The 11,577-nt window shown below is 57.5% G+C and overlaps 1 protein-coding gene across 4 annotated transcripts in view; it reads left to right on the forward strand.

Moving 5' to 3' along the window:
- ANKRD52 (ankyrin repeat domain 52) overlaps window positions 1-11,577 on the forward strand; it is a 17,215-nt gene continuing 5,638 nt past the window's right edge. The window contains exons 1-27 of one of the 4 annotated variants that reach the window (XM_081595082.1): window positions 1-502; window positions 812-895; window positions 1,350-1,428; window positions 1,622-1,692; window positions 2,710-2,910; window positions 3,422-3,509; window positions 3,627-3,769; window positions 4,071-4,283; window positions 4,537-4,615; window positions 4,872-4,986; window positions 5,095-5,177; window positions 5,286-5,403; window positions 5,615-5,683; window positions 5,884-6,024; window positions 6,105-6,185; window positions 7,286-7,397; window positions 7,603-7,674; window positions 7,923-8,124; window positions 8,370-8,457; window positions 8,534-8,655; window positions 9,373-9,588; window positions 9,774-9,861; window positions 9,970-10,053; window positions 10,159-10,304; window positions 10,522-10,604; window positions 10,805-10,887; window positions 11,088-11,179. In XM_081595082.1, coding sequence (XP_081451208.1) covers window positions 476-502; window positions 812-895; window positions 1,350-1,428; window positions 1,622-1,692; window positions 2,710-2,910; window positions 3,422-3,509; window positions 3,627-3,769; window positions 4,071-4,283; window positions 4,537-4,615; window positions 4,872-4,986; window positions 5,095-5,177; window positions 5,286-5,403; window positions 5,615-5,683; window positions 5,884-6,024; window positions 6,105-6,185; window positions 7,286-7,397; window positions 7,603-7,674; window positions 7,923-8,124; window positions 8,370-8,457; window positions 8,534-8,655; window positions 9,373-9,588; window positions 9,774-9,861; window positions 9,970-10,053; window positions 10,159-10,304; window positions 10,522-10,604; window positions 10,805-10,887; window positions 11,088-11,179 — 2,980 coding nt within the window. In that variant the 5' untranslated portion in view covers window positions 1-475. Of the gene's footprint in view, window positions 503-811; window positions 896-1,349; window positions 1,429-1,621; window positions 1,693-2,709; window positions 2,911-3,421; window positions 3,510-3,626; window positions 3,770-4,070; window positions 4,284-4,536; window positions 4,616-4,871; window positions 4,987-5,094; window positions 5,178-5,285; window positions 5,404-5,614; window positions 5,684-5,883; window positions 6,025-6,104; window positions 6,186-7,285; window positions 7,398-7,602; window positions 7,675-7,922; window positions 8,125-8,369; window positions 8,458-8,533; window positions 8,656-9,368; window positions 9,589-9,773; window positions 9,862-9,969; window positions 10,054-10,158; window positions 10,305-10,521; window positions 10,605-10,804; window positions 10,888-11,087; window positions 11,180-11,577 lie in introns of all 4 variants that reach the window. The other 3 variants (XM_081595081.1, XM_081595085.1, XM_081595084.1) reach the window with 3 other exon arrangements.

Raw genomic sequence — 11,577 nt, forward strand, 5'->3', positions numbered from 1 at the left:
GATCGTGGACCGGAGGCGTTCGCTCGGCGGAGGCATTGTGGGCTGGGTGAGATCTGGCCCGCCATTTGGTCCTCAGTTTGGAAGGCAACGCAGGAGGGCCAAGGCCCGAGTTGCCGCTAGGATTTTGTGGAGCATCCCCTGGGGGCTTCAGACTGGAGCTACGAGCCCGGCGCGGTCGGCCTGAGGAGCTGGGGGACCAGGGCGCGAGGTGCGAGGGGCCCAGGCCGCTGGGACCGCCGGGGCAGGGCGGAGGGCGCCGCGGCCTGGGGCAGCCTGCGCGGCAAGCGCCCTGCGGCCGGGCCCCCGACGGCCGCCAGGGAGCGCTGCGGGCTCCCGCTCGCCCGCCCCCCGGTAGGCGGGGCTGCGCTCTCCCCGCAGCCGCCGCCGCAGCCGCCGCCTGGGCCGCCCCGTGTCCCCGGTGGAGCCGCCGCCGCCGCCGCCGGGAGCTCGATGCGGACGGAGCCCGGGCCGGGCCATGGGGATCCTCAGCATCACGGACCAGGTCAGCCCTCCTGCCCTCGTTCGCTTCCTCCTTCCAGGGCCCGCCGCCGCCGCCACGCGAGCCCGGGGATGTGCGGCCTAGGCTGGGCCCGAGCCCGGGGCTCCCGCCCCGCCCCACGCCACGCTCCCCTCAACCGCGCCGGTGTCCTTGGCGGCCTGGCGACCGGCGGAGACACCGTGGAAGCCCCCTGCAGCCAGGACCCCAGAGCGGAGCCCCTCCGGCGTCGCCCCCCCCCTCAAACCCGGTGTCCCCCGCCCCCCTCCCCGGTTCCGCTCCGGCCCGCTCCCTGAACGCCGGTTCTCCCTGCAGCCGCCCCTGGTCCAGGCCATCTTTAGCCGAGATGTGGAGGAAGTGCGTTCCCTCCTCTCGCAGAAGGAGAACATCAATGTGCTGGTGAGTTGAGATCAGGGAGGATGGCGAACCGGTAATCTGGGCCCTGGCGTTCAGGACCCCTCCCCACGCGTGGGGCGGCTCCGTGTCTGTTCGGCTCTGGGGAGGCCGCAGCTCTTTCCACCCTGGGATGGGCGACTGCTCTACAATGGGGATGAAGAGCAGGGAAGGCTTGGAGCACAGACCAGTAGGGCTGAGGATGCCCAGAAACGGTGTTCTCTTCTAAACCATCCGTGTCTGCAGCGCCCCCACCCCTCCTGGAAGAAGGAGGGTGCTTCGCTGCCGGTGGCCCCGACCCCCTGACTCCACCCTCCTAGGTCCTGGCTTTGACCTAGGGTTGGGGTTTAAGAGGCCACAGAACCTGTGCGAACAGGTTGTGGGGAGAGGCCTGGAACACTAAGACTTGGGGTCCTGGGTGGTTCACCCCCATAGCCGCTCCTCTTCTCTGCCTTACCAGGACCAAGAGAGGCGAACCCCACTGCATGCTGCTGCCTACGTAGGCGATGTCCCCATCCTCCAGTTGCTACTGATGTCAGGTGAAAGTGGGGAGGTGGAAGGTGTGGCGCCCAGGGAGGGACCTGAGGGAGGAGCCTTTTTGTTGTATCCAAGGATGGTCCAGCTGGGTCCAGGCGAGGTTCAGACTCCATCCAGATTCCCTGGCCTGATTCTGGCTTTTCTTCCCCTCCTGCTCTCCAACTCCCACCAAAAGAGCGTATTGTGTCCCCACAGGTGCTAATGTCAATGCTAAGGACACACTGTGGCTGACCCCTCTTCATCGTGCTGCTGCCTCCCGAAATGAGGTACTGGCCTCCCCCCTCCTTTCTCCCTTCCAAAGGGGATGAGTTGGTTAAAGGTGGACGACAAGGGTTGGAGAGCCGCCCCACAGGTTGGTCTACCCCCAGGCTGGGAGGAGACCAGACCTTGGCCCCTCCCTTCTACCCCTGGAACTGGCTGGTAAGGGGGGGGTGGGGGCTGAGTGTTGCCAGCTGATGTGACGTCAAGGGAGAGCTTAACACTGGGCTGGCAGACTGCAGGGGGCCCTGCTGCCAGGCCTTAGTGACTCATTCTTCCCAGGGGGGCCACCTTGGAGTCTGACCCCGCTCTGGGCACTAAGATTTCTTTCCTTGTGCTTGGGGGGTGGGGGGAGTGGTTTGTGACATCCTTGCCCCTTAAGCAGCCTGGAAGTTGACAGCGCAAGGATCAAACATACCTCATCAATTGGGCCCCTCAACCCTGAAGAGCGGGAAAAGATGACTTTCCTCTCGGCTTGGCAGTCACTTCCCCCGGTTCTAGCCACTAGGGAACAGGAATGGGGTGGGTGGTAAACAGGAGGGGCATTTTAGCTCCTCTCCTCCTGGAGAGGAGCCAGTATCTGCTTACCTAGGTAATGGAGATGATTTTGATGCCTATGGAATGATAGAAGGGGGTATTCAGGGCATTAATGTAGTGGGAGCATTTATCTTTCCTAAAAGTGGTAGGAGGTCAGGAGCCTCTGTGTGAGGATTTGCTCGGTAGTGGCTGTATGTGTGGGTGAAGATTTTCAGGGTATGGGTTGGGAAACGATACCAGGTGACTTGAGGAAGAGATCTTTGTTTTCCTCAGCAAGTTAGGGAACATTTTAAGCTCAAAAAAAATCCAGAAGATGGAAAGTGGGTATTAAAAAGCTGACCGTGTTAGAAAAACACGAGTAACTCTGTGCTGGGGTAGTGGGAAGAGGGGGACGTGTGTTCTGTGTTGGCCGGTTCGCCCCTCCATCTCCTGTTGGTTTACCTCCTGCTCCCCCTCTGTCTTCTCTTTTATCCTCCGCCCCTCCACAGAAGGTGCTGGGACTGCTGCTGGCACATTCAGCAGATGTGAATGCCCGGGACAAGCTGTGGCAGACACCATTGCACGTGGCTGCTGCCAACCGGGCCACCAAGTGTGCTGAGGCTCTGGCACCCCTACTGAGTAGCCTCAACGTGGCTGACAGGAGCGGGCGCAGTGCCCTGCACCATGCAGTGCATAGTGGGCATCTGGAGGTGAGGACCGCTCCAGGCCACGCCCAGCTTCCTGCCTTTTTCCTTCCCTGCCCACTCCCCTTCCCCTGCTTCCAGGCCATTAGGCCTGGGGAGCAGCAGCCCAGATGATTATAGAAATTCCTGGGCTCAAGCACCAAATGAATGGTTGGGTTAGAGGGGATTTCTTGACTTGGACCTCGAGAGGGTGATAAAACCTCTGAAGCTGCATGGAAAATGTTTGCCTATAGCCTTTTTCTGAAGGGAGAGTCCATGTCCTTCAGCACATTTAGAAGACTTCGAAAGAGTTCAAAAACCACCAGATCACCTGAAGAAACTCTCTTTTGAGTTTACCTCAGATTTCCACATCTATCTAGGTCCTCCTTAGTGCCTGCTTTCTCCATTCCCCCTAGTTCTCCATATTGTTCTGCCCAAGAACAGAGACATTGGGCTGCCTCAGCCTTTTCAGGTGCTCTTAGGTATACTGAAGACAGGAAGCTGGCTCTGAACAGGTGTCTTTGCTGTCCTGCTACAGACGGTGAACCTGCTCCTCAATAAGGGAGCCAGCCTGAATGTTTGTGACAAAAAGGAGCGGCAGCCTCTGCACTGGGCAGCTTTTCTAGGTGAGAGGAGAATCAGGAGATGAGCAAGATTTAGGGTTCCTCGGGCAGGGATGGGGGGTTGCAGCCTTTGGAGGTGCTCACCCTCCACATCCTTGAGAGCATGCACTCCCTTCCCAGGGCATTTGGAGGTCCTGAAACTGCTGGTGGCACGGGGCGCAGACCTCGGCTGCAAGGACCGCAAGGGCTATGGGCTGCTCCATACAGCTGCTGCCAGTGGCCAGATTGAAGTGGTGAAGTACCTGCTCCGGATGGGAGCTGAGGTCAGTGTGCAGAGCATGGCAGGGGATTCAGAGTGAGGCCAGGAAGCTGGAGGTCAGAATCTCTTTGGGAGATGGGAGGGTGCTGGGGTTCCTGATGTGGTTTGGGGAGTTGGGGGGATGTGGTGAGAGGATCTGAAAGATGCTTGTCTTAAGCAGAAGTGCCTTCAGTCTCTGGGTCAGGAACCTGAGGGGTGTGAGGCCATTGTTGGATTTCTGGGACTCTTTAGTCTATCTGTGCCGGCTTCCACTTTGTTTAAACTGATACCTCCCTTATCCCCTGACCCTCACCCTGGAAATCCAGATTGATGAGCCCAACGCTTTTGGAAACACAGCTTTGCACATCGCCTGCTACCTGGGCCAGGATGCTGTGGCTATCGAGCTGGTGAATGCAGGAGCCAATGTCAACCAGCCAAACGACAAGGGCTTCACGCCGCTGCACGTGGCTGCGGTCTCCACCAATGGCGCGCTGTGCTTGGAGCTCCTGGTCAATAATGGGGCAGATGTCAACTACCAGGTGCCTGAAGGGAGGAGTCTTGGACTAGGGGGAGAGGACGCTGGCTCTGGGGGTGCTTACCATATCTTCCCCTCTGGATAATTCTCTGGGGAGTTGTCTGCTTGTGTCCTGGGTTGACCAGACCTTCCCAGGAGAAAGTGGGTTGAGAAGATCTCCCTATGGTCACCCTATCCTCAAAAATGTGTCCTTTGGAAAGGGGAATAGGGCATGCTCCATGCTTTGCACTAGGGGAAAAAATGCTGTGTTTCCACAGAGCAAAGAAGGGAAGAGTCCTCTGCACATGGCTGCCATTCACGGCCGTTTCACCCGCTCCCAGATCCTCATCCAGAACGGTATGGACTTGGGAGACTTTGTGACCTCTTCTCCTCCCTCCTCAGAGAACGCGTCTCTAGAGACCCCTCTTCTTCCTCCTTCTACCTGCCACCCCATCTTCAGTCAGGACAGGCACCTGGAGCTCTGGAGCAAGGCGCCTGTGGAAATGGCCCTGTTCCACCTGCCCAGCCCCATCAGATGGTGGCTCACTAACTCGTGGGAGTGGCCTGAAGCCTAAGGGTTAGTTCAGTGTGTGCGTGTACTGCTCCCTTTCAGGCAGCGAGATTGATTGCGCCGACAAGTTTGGGAACACGCCACTGCACGTGGCCGCTCGCTACGGGCACGAGCTGCTCATCAGCACCCTCATGACCAACGGCGCGGATACCGCCCGGTGAGTGTGGAGGCCCCTGGCCCCACTTCCAGGCTGCCTCAGACCCCAGGCTGGTGGTGGGGCTGCAGCTGGTCCCCGCTGAGGACTGAGCCCCTCCCCTTCTCCCAGGCGCGGCATCCACGACATGTTTCCCCTGCACTTAGCTGTTCTCTTTGGATTCTCTGACTGTTGTCGTAAGCTTCTTTCCTCAGGTATGAGCTCACTGGTTCGGGGGTGGGCAAGAGGGCAGGAGAATGGGGGCCTTGTCTTGTCCTGGCCCACGCCCTTAGGTGGGACCTGCGGCTGTTCTGGCCCCTCAGGTCAGCTGTACAGCATTGTATCCTCACTCAGCAATGAGCACGTGCTTTCAGCTGGGTTCGACATCAATACACCTGACAACCTTGGCCGTACCTGTCTTCATGCTGCTGCTTCCGGAGGGTGAGTTCTCGTCCCTTTCTCTCTCCCAGGCCGAGCGAAGAAGTCTGGGCAGCAGTCTGGACCCTTCCTTCTTTCCTGCCCTCGTAGTGAGAACAGTGGCAGCAGAAAGGGCTGTCCAGTTCAGCTGTCCCTCAGCCCCTCCCTGGGGAGAAGCCCGTGGCTTCTCCTTGAAGCGCTTTCTCTCATTAAACCACACCTTCCTTCCTTTCAGGAATGTTGAATGTCTTAATTTGCTGTTGAGCAGTGGAGCTGACTTGAGGAGGAGAGACAAATTTGGAAGGTGTGTTAATGTGCAGGAGTGAATATATACAGAGAGGGTACCCGATCAGAGAGACAAGTGATGGAGGAAGTGATGGAGGCCAGGGTGGGGAGTTGGGGGCTAAGGGAGGAGAACATTACAGAGCAGCTTTTGGCTGCACCTCTGGTTGCATTTGGACCTGCCCCTGATTCTTTTCTCCATCCTCCTCCGCTTCTCCCTAGGACCCCACTGCACTATGCAGCCGCCAATGGCAGCTACCAGTGCGCCGTCACGCTGGTGACTGCCGGGGCCGGTGTCAATGAGGCTGACTGTAAAGGCTGCTCTCCCCTCCACTACGCTGCCGCCTCTGACACCTACAGGAGGTGAGGCGCCCTCTTGGTTCTTCTCAGCCCCACTCTCCTCCCCGAGCACCCTGCCAGACTTCCTCACTCTCCTCCACCAGGGCAGAGCCCCACTCATCTTCCAGCCATGATGCTGAAGAGGATGAGCCCCTGAAGGAGTCCCGCAGGAAGGAGGCCTTCTTGTGAGTAGCAGAGACGACCCCTGGGCTGCACTTCCCCAGCAGTGCAGATTCCCGTCCTGTTATTCTCCCACCACTGTCTGCTGCTGCCTTGCACCCTGAGTTTAATCCTGGACCAAGCACCATGGGTACAGACAGAAGTGGGAGAGATACTTTCTTCCTTCAAGAAATGGATGGTCTTCTTGAGAGGATCAGAAAAGCTAAACACAAATTCACTTATTCCTCAAGCATTAAATGAGTATTTATGTAATAGATACACCAAGTACTGTTCTAGGTGGTAAGGATAAAAGATGAATTACCCCAAGTTGCTGCATTTTATACCCTCTAGTGTAAGTTGTTAATAATAGAGGAAATTGGGTGATGAATATTTGGGAACTCTGTATTATCTTCGTAATTTTTCTTTAAGACTGTTATAAAGGGTATATTTATTTAACAACAACAAAAAGATATTTAAAATGTAGGAGGCCTAATTGTGCAACTGTGTGACTTCTGGCAAGTAACTTAACCTCTCTGGGCCTCAGTTTCCTCCGACACAGTAGGGATAAGAACAGTATCTACCTCAAAGGATCATTGTGAGGATTAAGTGATTTACTACACATGAAGTGTTTAAAACTGTTTGACATGTTGTAAATGTTAAATGCAATATTAATATTAGTACTAGTAGAGTTACTACTGATCTGTAAGAGTGGTGCCAGGGGAGAAGGCACCTATCGGGAAAGTTGGGGAGGGCCTCACACAGAAGAGGATGCTGGGAGTGAGTGTGAGATGAGCAGGCCTTTTCCCGATGGGCTAGGAGGAGGAGGCAGGGGTCAGTATGCCTGGAGGTGGGGGAGAGTGTGTCAGTCAGCAGGTTGGTAACTGATGCTTGTGCTCCAGGCAAAGGGTCGAGGAGGGTACTGAAGCTAGAGTGGTTCAGGGCAGACCAGGAGGTGGTGGGTCTGGGTCTGGGGTCAAATGGACCAGAGTTAGCCTACTAAGAGTTGGGGGTGGACATGGGCCAGCTCAGCTGGGAGGGGCTCCTTTGCCCTCTCCTCTGCTTCTCTCAAACTGTACCCTCCCTGGCTGGGCCTGTCCCTTCCTCACCATCTGCTCCTGTCCCCCAGCTGTTTGGAATTCTTACTGGATAACGGTGCAGACCCCTCCCTGCGGGACAGGCAGGGCTACACAGCTGTGCACTATGCAGCCGCCTATGGCAATAGACAGAACCTCGAACTGGTATGTGTGGGACCTGGTGTAGGGAATGGGAGCAGGGCAGGGCCCAGCATGCAGTCTTCTTCTGTGTCTGGATTCTCAGGTCAAGGGGTGGTTGAATCCAGTGTGGTCTCTAGATCCAGGGACTTCGGGGATTGCTGTGGGTGGAGTCAAGGGTGATGTCTTGGGAATACCAAAACCTCAGCACCTCCTGTTCTGTCCATTGCAGCTCTTAGAAATGTCCTTTAACTGCCTGGAGGATGTAGAGAGCACCATTCCAGTCAGCCCTTTGCACTTAGCTGTGAGTCCCAGGTCTTTTCCTCTTGCCTTCCCTGTCCCCACCCGCCCCAGGCCGGCTCACAGGTACCAGCACGTGTGAATCTGTCCTTGCTTCTGCTTTCTCGTGGGGATGTGGCAAGCAGGCAGTGGTCTGAGAGGGGCCCAAGGAGCTCACGGGGAGGCCTGCTGCCCAGAGTCTCCCCGTGGGCCCCAAGAGCAGAGTGGGGCCATGTCTGGAGCTTTATCCATGGATTTCCCACACCCCTCCAGGCCTACAACGGTCACTGTGAAGCCCTGAAGACACTGGCTGAGACGCTGGTGAACCTGGACGTGAGGGACCACAAGGGCCGGACCGCGCTCTTCCTGGCCACTGAGCGAGGCTCTACTGAGTGTGTAGAGGTGCTAACGGCCCACGGCGCCTCTGCCCTCATCAAGGAGCGCAAACGCAAGTGGACACCCCTGCATGCTGCTGGTAAGGGCACCCTTTGGGCTGCTCCCTCCCCTTGGCACCCTAGGCCTCCTCTGGGACTGGTCCCCAGCTCCCTCCTGAACCCTGAAGGAACTGGGGTTGAGATAGGGTAGGGCAAGGAGGATGGAAACCTTAAGTCCTGACTCCCCCAAGACTTCTCCCTACCCCATGTCCTCCCATGACCTCCACCCTCCACCTGGTCTTCTTCCCCGACCATGCCTGACACTGAAGGCCCCCTCTTCACCTAGCTGCCTCTGGCCACACTGATTCCCTGCACTTGCTGATCGACAGTGGGGAACGCGCTGACATCACGGATGTCATGGATGCCTATGGACAGTGAGTGTGGGCTGGGGATGGGGTGCAGGGTTCCCAGCCCTGCCAGGCCCTCACCCTTTCCCTGCCCCTTCTGTAGAACCCCACTGATGCTGGCCATCATGAATGGCCATGTGGACTGTGTACATCTGCTGCTAGAGAAAGGATCCACGGCTGACGCTGCTGACCTCCGGGGCCGCACCGCCCTACACCGTGGGGTGAGTAGGCTTCAGGGCGGGGTTGCTCACAGACGGGCTCGGACACAGGAGCGCACAATAGGATATCACATTGTCTAGTAGGTGGGCGGGAGTCTTAGTGGGCCTTAGCATGCTTGCTCCAGGATGAGGATCTGATGCCTGCAGTTCATCTTCCTGATTACCTTGCTCTGTGATCACACGTAGTCAGCTGCTCATCGCTCAGACTCTGTCCAGGGTCCCCAGCTGGCCCTCTCATGTTTGATAATGATGCCACTACCCTGGTCCTTCTCTACCATCACCTGCCCTAAAGCTGTCTCCTCATCCCGTGGGGTTATTTGACTCCTTAGTCTCCCGCTGCAGAGGGCCAGCGTTAACTCTCACCATCCTGCTTGTCTGATAGCATAGAGTCAGGGAAGGAGATGCCGATCCTTAATACTTAGAATTATTAGAAAAGACCCTGATGCTGGGAAAGATTGAGAGCAGGAGGAGAAGGGGGCAACAGAGGATGAGATGATTGGATGGCGTCACCAACTCAATGGACCTGAGTTTGAAGATAGTGAGATAGTGAAGGACCGGGAACCCTGGCATGCTGCAGTCCATGGGGTCACAGAGAGTGAGACATGACTTAGTGGCTAAACAATACTTAGAATCATTGTTGCAAAGATGAGGATTGGAGCCCGGGAAGTGGTTCTTACTCCTGGGCCAGCCTCAGGACTGACACCCCCACGTCACCTGCAGGCAGTGACTGGCTGTGAGGACTGCCTGGCTGCCCTGCTGGACCACGATGCATTTGTGCTGTGCCGAGACTTCAAGGGCCGCACGCCCATTCACCTGGCCTCAGCCTGTGGCCACACCGCAGTGCTGCGGACCCTGCTGCAGGCCGCCCTGTCCACAGACCCCCTGGATACCGGGGTGGATTACAGCGGATACTCGCCCATGCACTGGGCCTCCTACACTGGTGTGGCTCTGGGACCTTTGTGGGGACAGCTGAGATGGGAATGGAGGGGTGTGGGGGAGGGCAGACAAGGACCCATGGGTTGCTCTGGATCTGGAAGTAGAATGGGGTGTCAAGAGACGGGACAGGACCAATGAAAGGGGCCATGGTGTCATTTCTTTCCATCATCACTCTTCCCTCATCCCCAGGACATGAAGATTGTCTGGAGTTGTTACTTGAACACAGCCCATTTTCCTATCTGGAAGGAAACCCCTTCACTCCTTTGCACTGTGCAGTGTAAGTCCCTTCCTCCGCCCCAGCCCCACCCAAGGGTCTGTGATGTGGGCATAGGACAGACTGTCTGTTTCCCCATGCCCCTCCTGCTGACCCTTCCTCTTCCCCCAGTATTAATAACCAGGACAGCACCACAGAAATGCTGCTGGGAGCTCTGGGTGCCAAGATTGTGAACAGCCGAGATGCCAAAGGACGGTGAGTGGCAGGAGGCTTGGGAGACGCCTCCACTGCCCCTGGCTTCCTCTCTCTGCTCAGGAGAAAGGGACTCCCGTTTTACTCTGCCCTGACCCCTCCCTACAGGACCCCTCTTCACGCCGCTGCCTTCGCGGACAACGTCTCTGGGCTCCGAATGCTGCTGCAGCACCAAGCTGAGGTGAACGCCACAGACCACACTGGCCGCACTGCACTTATGACAGCGGCTGAGAACGGGCAGACTGCAGCTGTGGGTGTGTAGGGGCCCCATGTGGATGGGAGGTACTCCCCCTGGGTTTTCACGAGATGAGTCAGCCCTGCTGGCGGGGGTTAGGAGGCAGGAGGCATGTCTTTGGATGTTTCACCCTCTGCAGAGGGGATGCAAAACATGCGCAGACAAGAGCGGGGAGAGCCAGTCTGGCCCAGCTCTGGAAGGGAGCATCACCCCTCTCTGCCTCCCTTCTTTTGTAGAATTTCTGCTATATCGAGGGAAGGCAGACCTTACTGTGCTGGATGAGAACAAGAACACTGCCCTCCACTTGGCCTGTAGCAAGGTACCGTCTGCGGTGCTGGTGGGGGTCTCTGTTTGGGGCAGGGCCTGATGAAAGACCTGGGTCTGGTGAGAGGGCTCAGGGGAAGTCAGGATTGTCCTGACTGCCTGGTGGGACAGCTTTGTGTACCCCTGCCACCCTCCTCAGCTCCCGTGTCCGGGCTTCCACTACTCCAGCCCTCACTCTCTGCCCCCCTCCCTCAGGGCCATGAGAAGTGTGCCCTCATGATCCTGGCAGAAACCCAAGACCTTGGCCTTATCAATGCTACCAACAGCGCGCTACAGATGTGAGTGCCTGGGGTAGGGGGCTCTTGCCTGAGGGGTGGGGGCCAGGTGAGGGGAAAAGGAGGCTGCTGCCCGTTCCAGGGGCTCCAGCTCTCTGGAGCTCACAGTATTCGCCTGGCAGCGTGGCTCTTCTGGCTGAGGGTGGAAGGGCAGCTTGCCACCCCCCTGACTTCACACTTCCCCTTTCTTCCTTTCTTCCAAGGCCACTACACATTGCTGCCCGGAATGGCCTAGCCTCTGTGGTGCAGGCCCTGCTGAGTCGTGGGGCCACTGTGCTGGCTGTGGATGAAGAAGGTGGGTGGGGTCTGAGGTCAGGGACGTTCTTCAGGAGGTGACTTCTTAACCTGGCTGGTTAATAAACTGGATTTTCTTCCCAAGGGAACTCTTCAGAGCAGGGACCCAACACCGATACGCTAGAGTCTCTGAGGGGAGTCTGACGGAACTAGGTGGAGCCTGCAGGGTCCTCAGGACGACCTCCCGCACACCTCAGCCTCCTGTCCCCCAGGCTCCGCTCTTTGCCCCTCACTTGGACAGCCTGCCTGTCAGCCTCCCAGGGCCCTTATACCCACCAATTGTGACCCTGTGGGGTGCTTGCCTGCCTCAGCTCCCCTCTACAGAGAAGAGCGCTCAGGGCCTGGGGCGGGTGGAGGGGGCCCAGGAATACAGGACTCTGGGCTCAGTTCTCCCCTTTG

This window comes from Giraffa tippelskirchi, chromosome 4 (assembly GCF_054371585.1).
Source record: "Giraffa tippelskirchi isolate mGirTip1 chromosome 4, T2T-mGirTip1v1.2.pri, whole genome shotgun sequence".
NCBI classification, from domain to species: domain Eukaryota; kingdom Metazoa; phylum Chordata; class Mammalia; order Artiodactyla; family Giraffidae; genus Giraffa; species Giraffa tippelskirchi.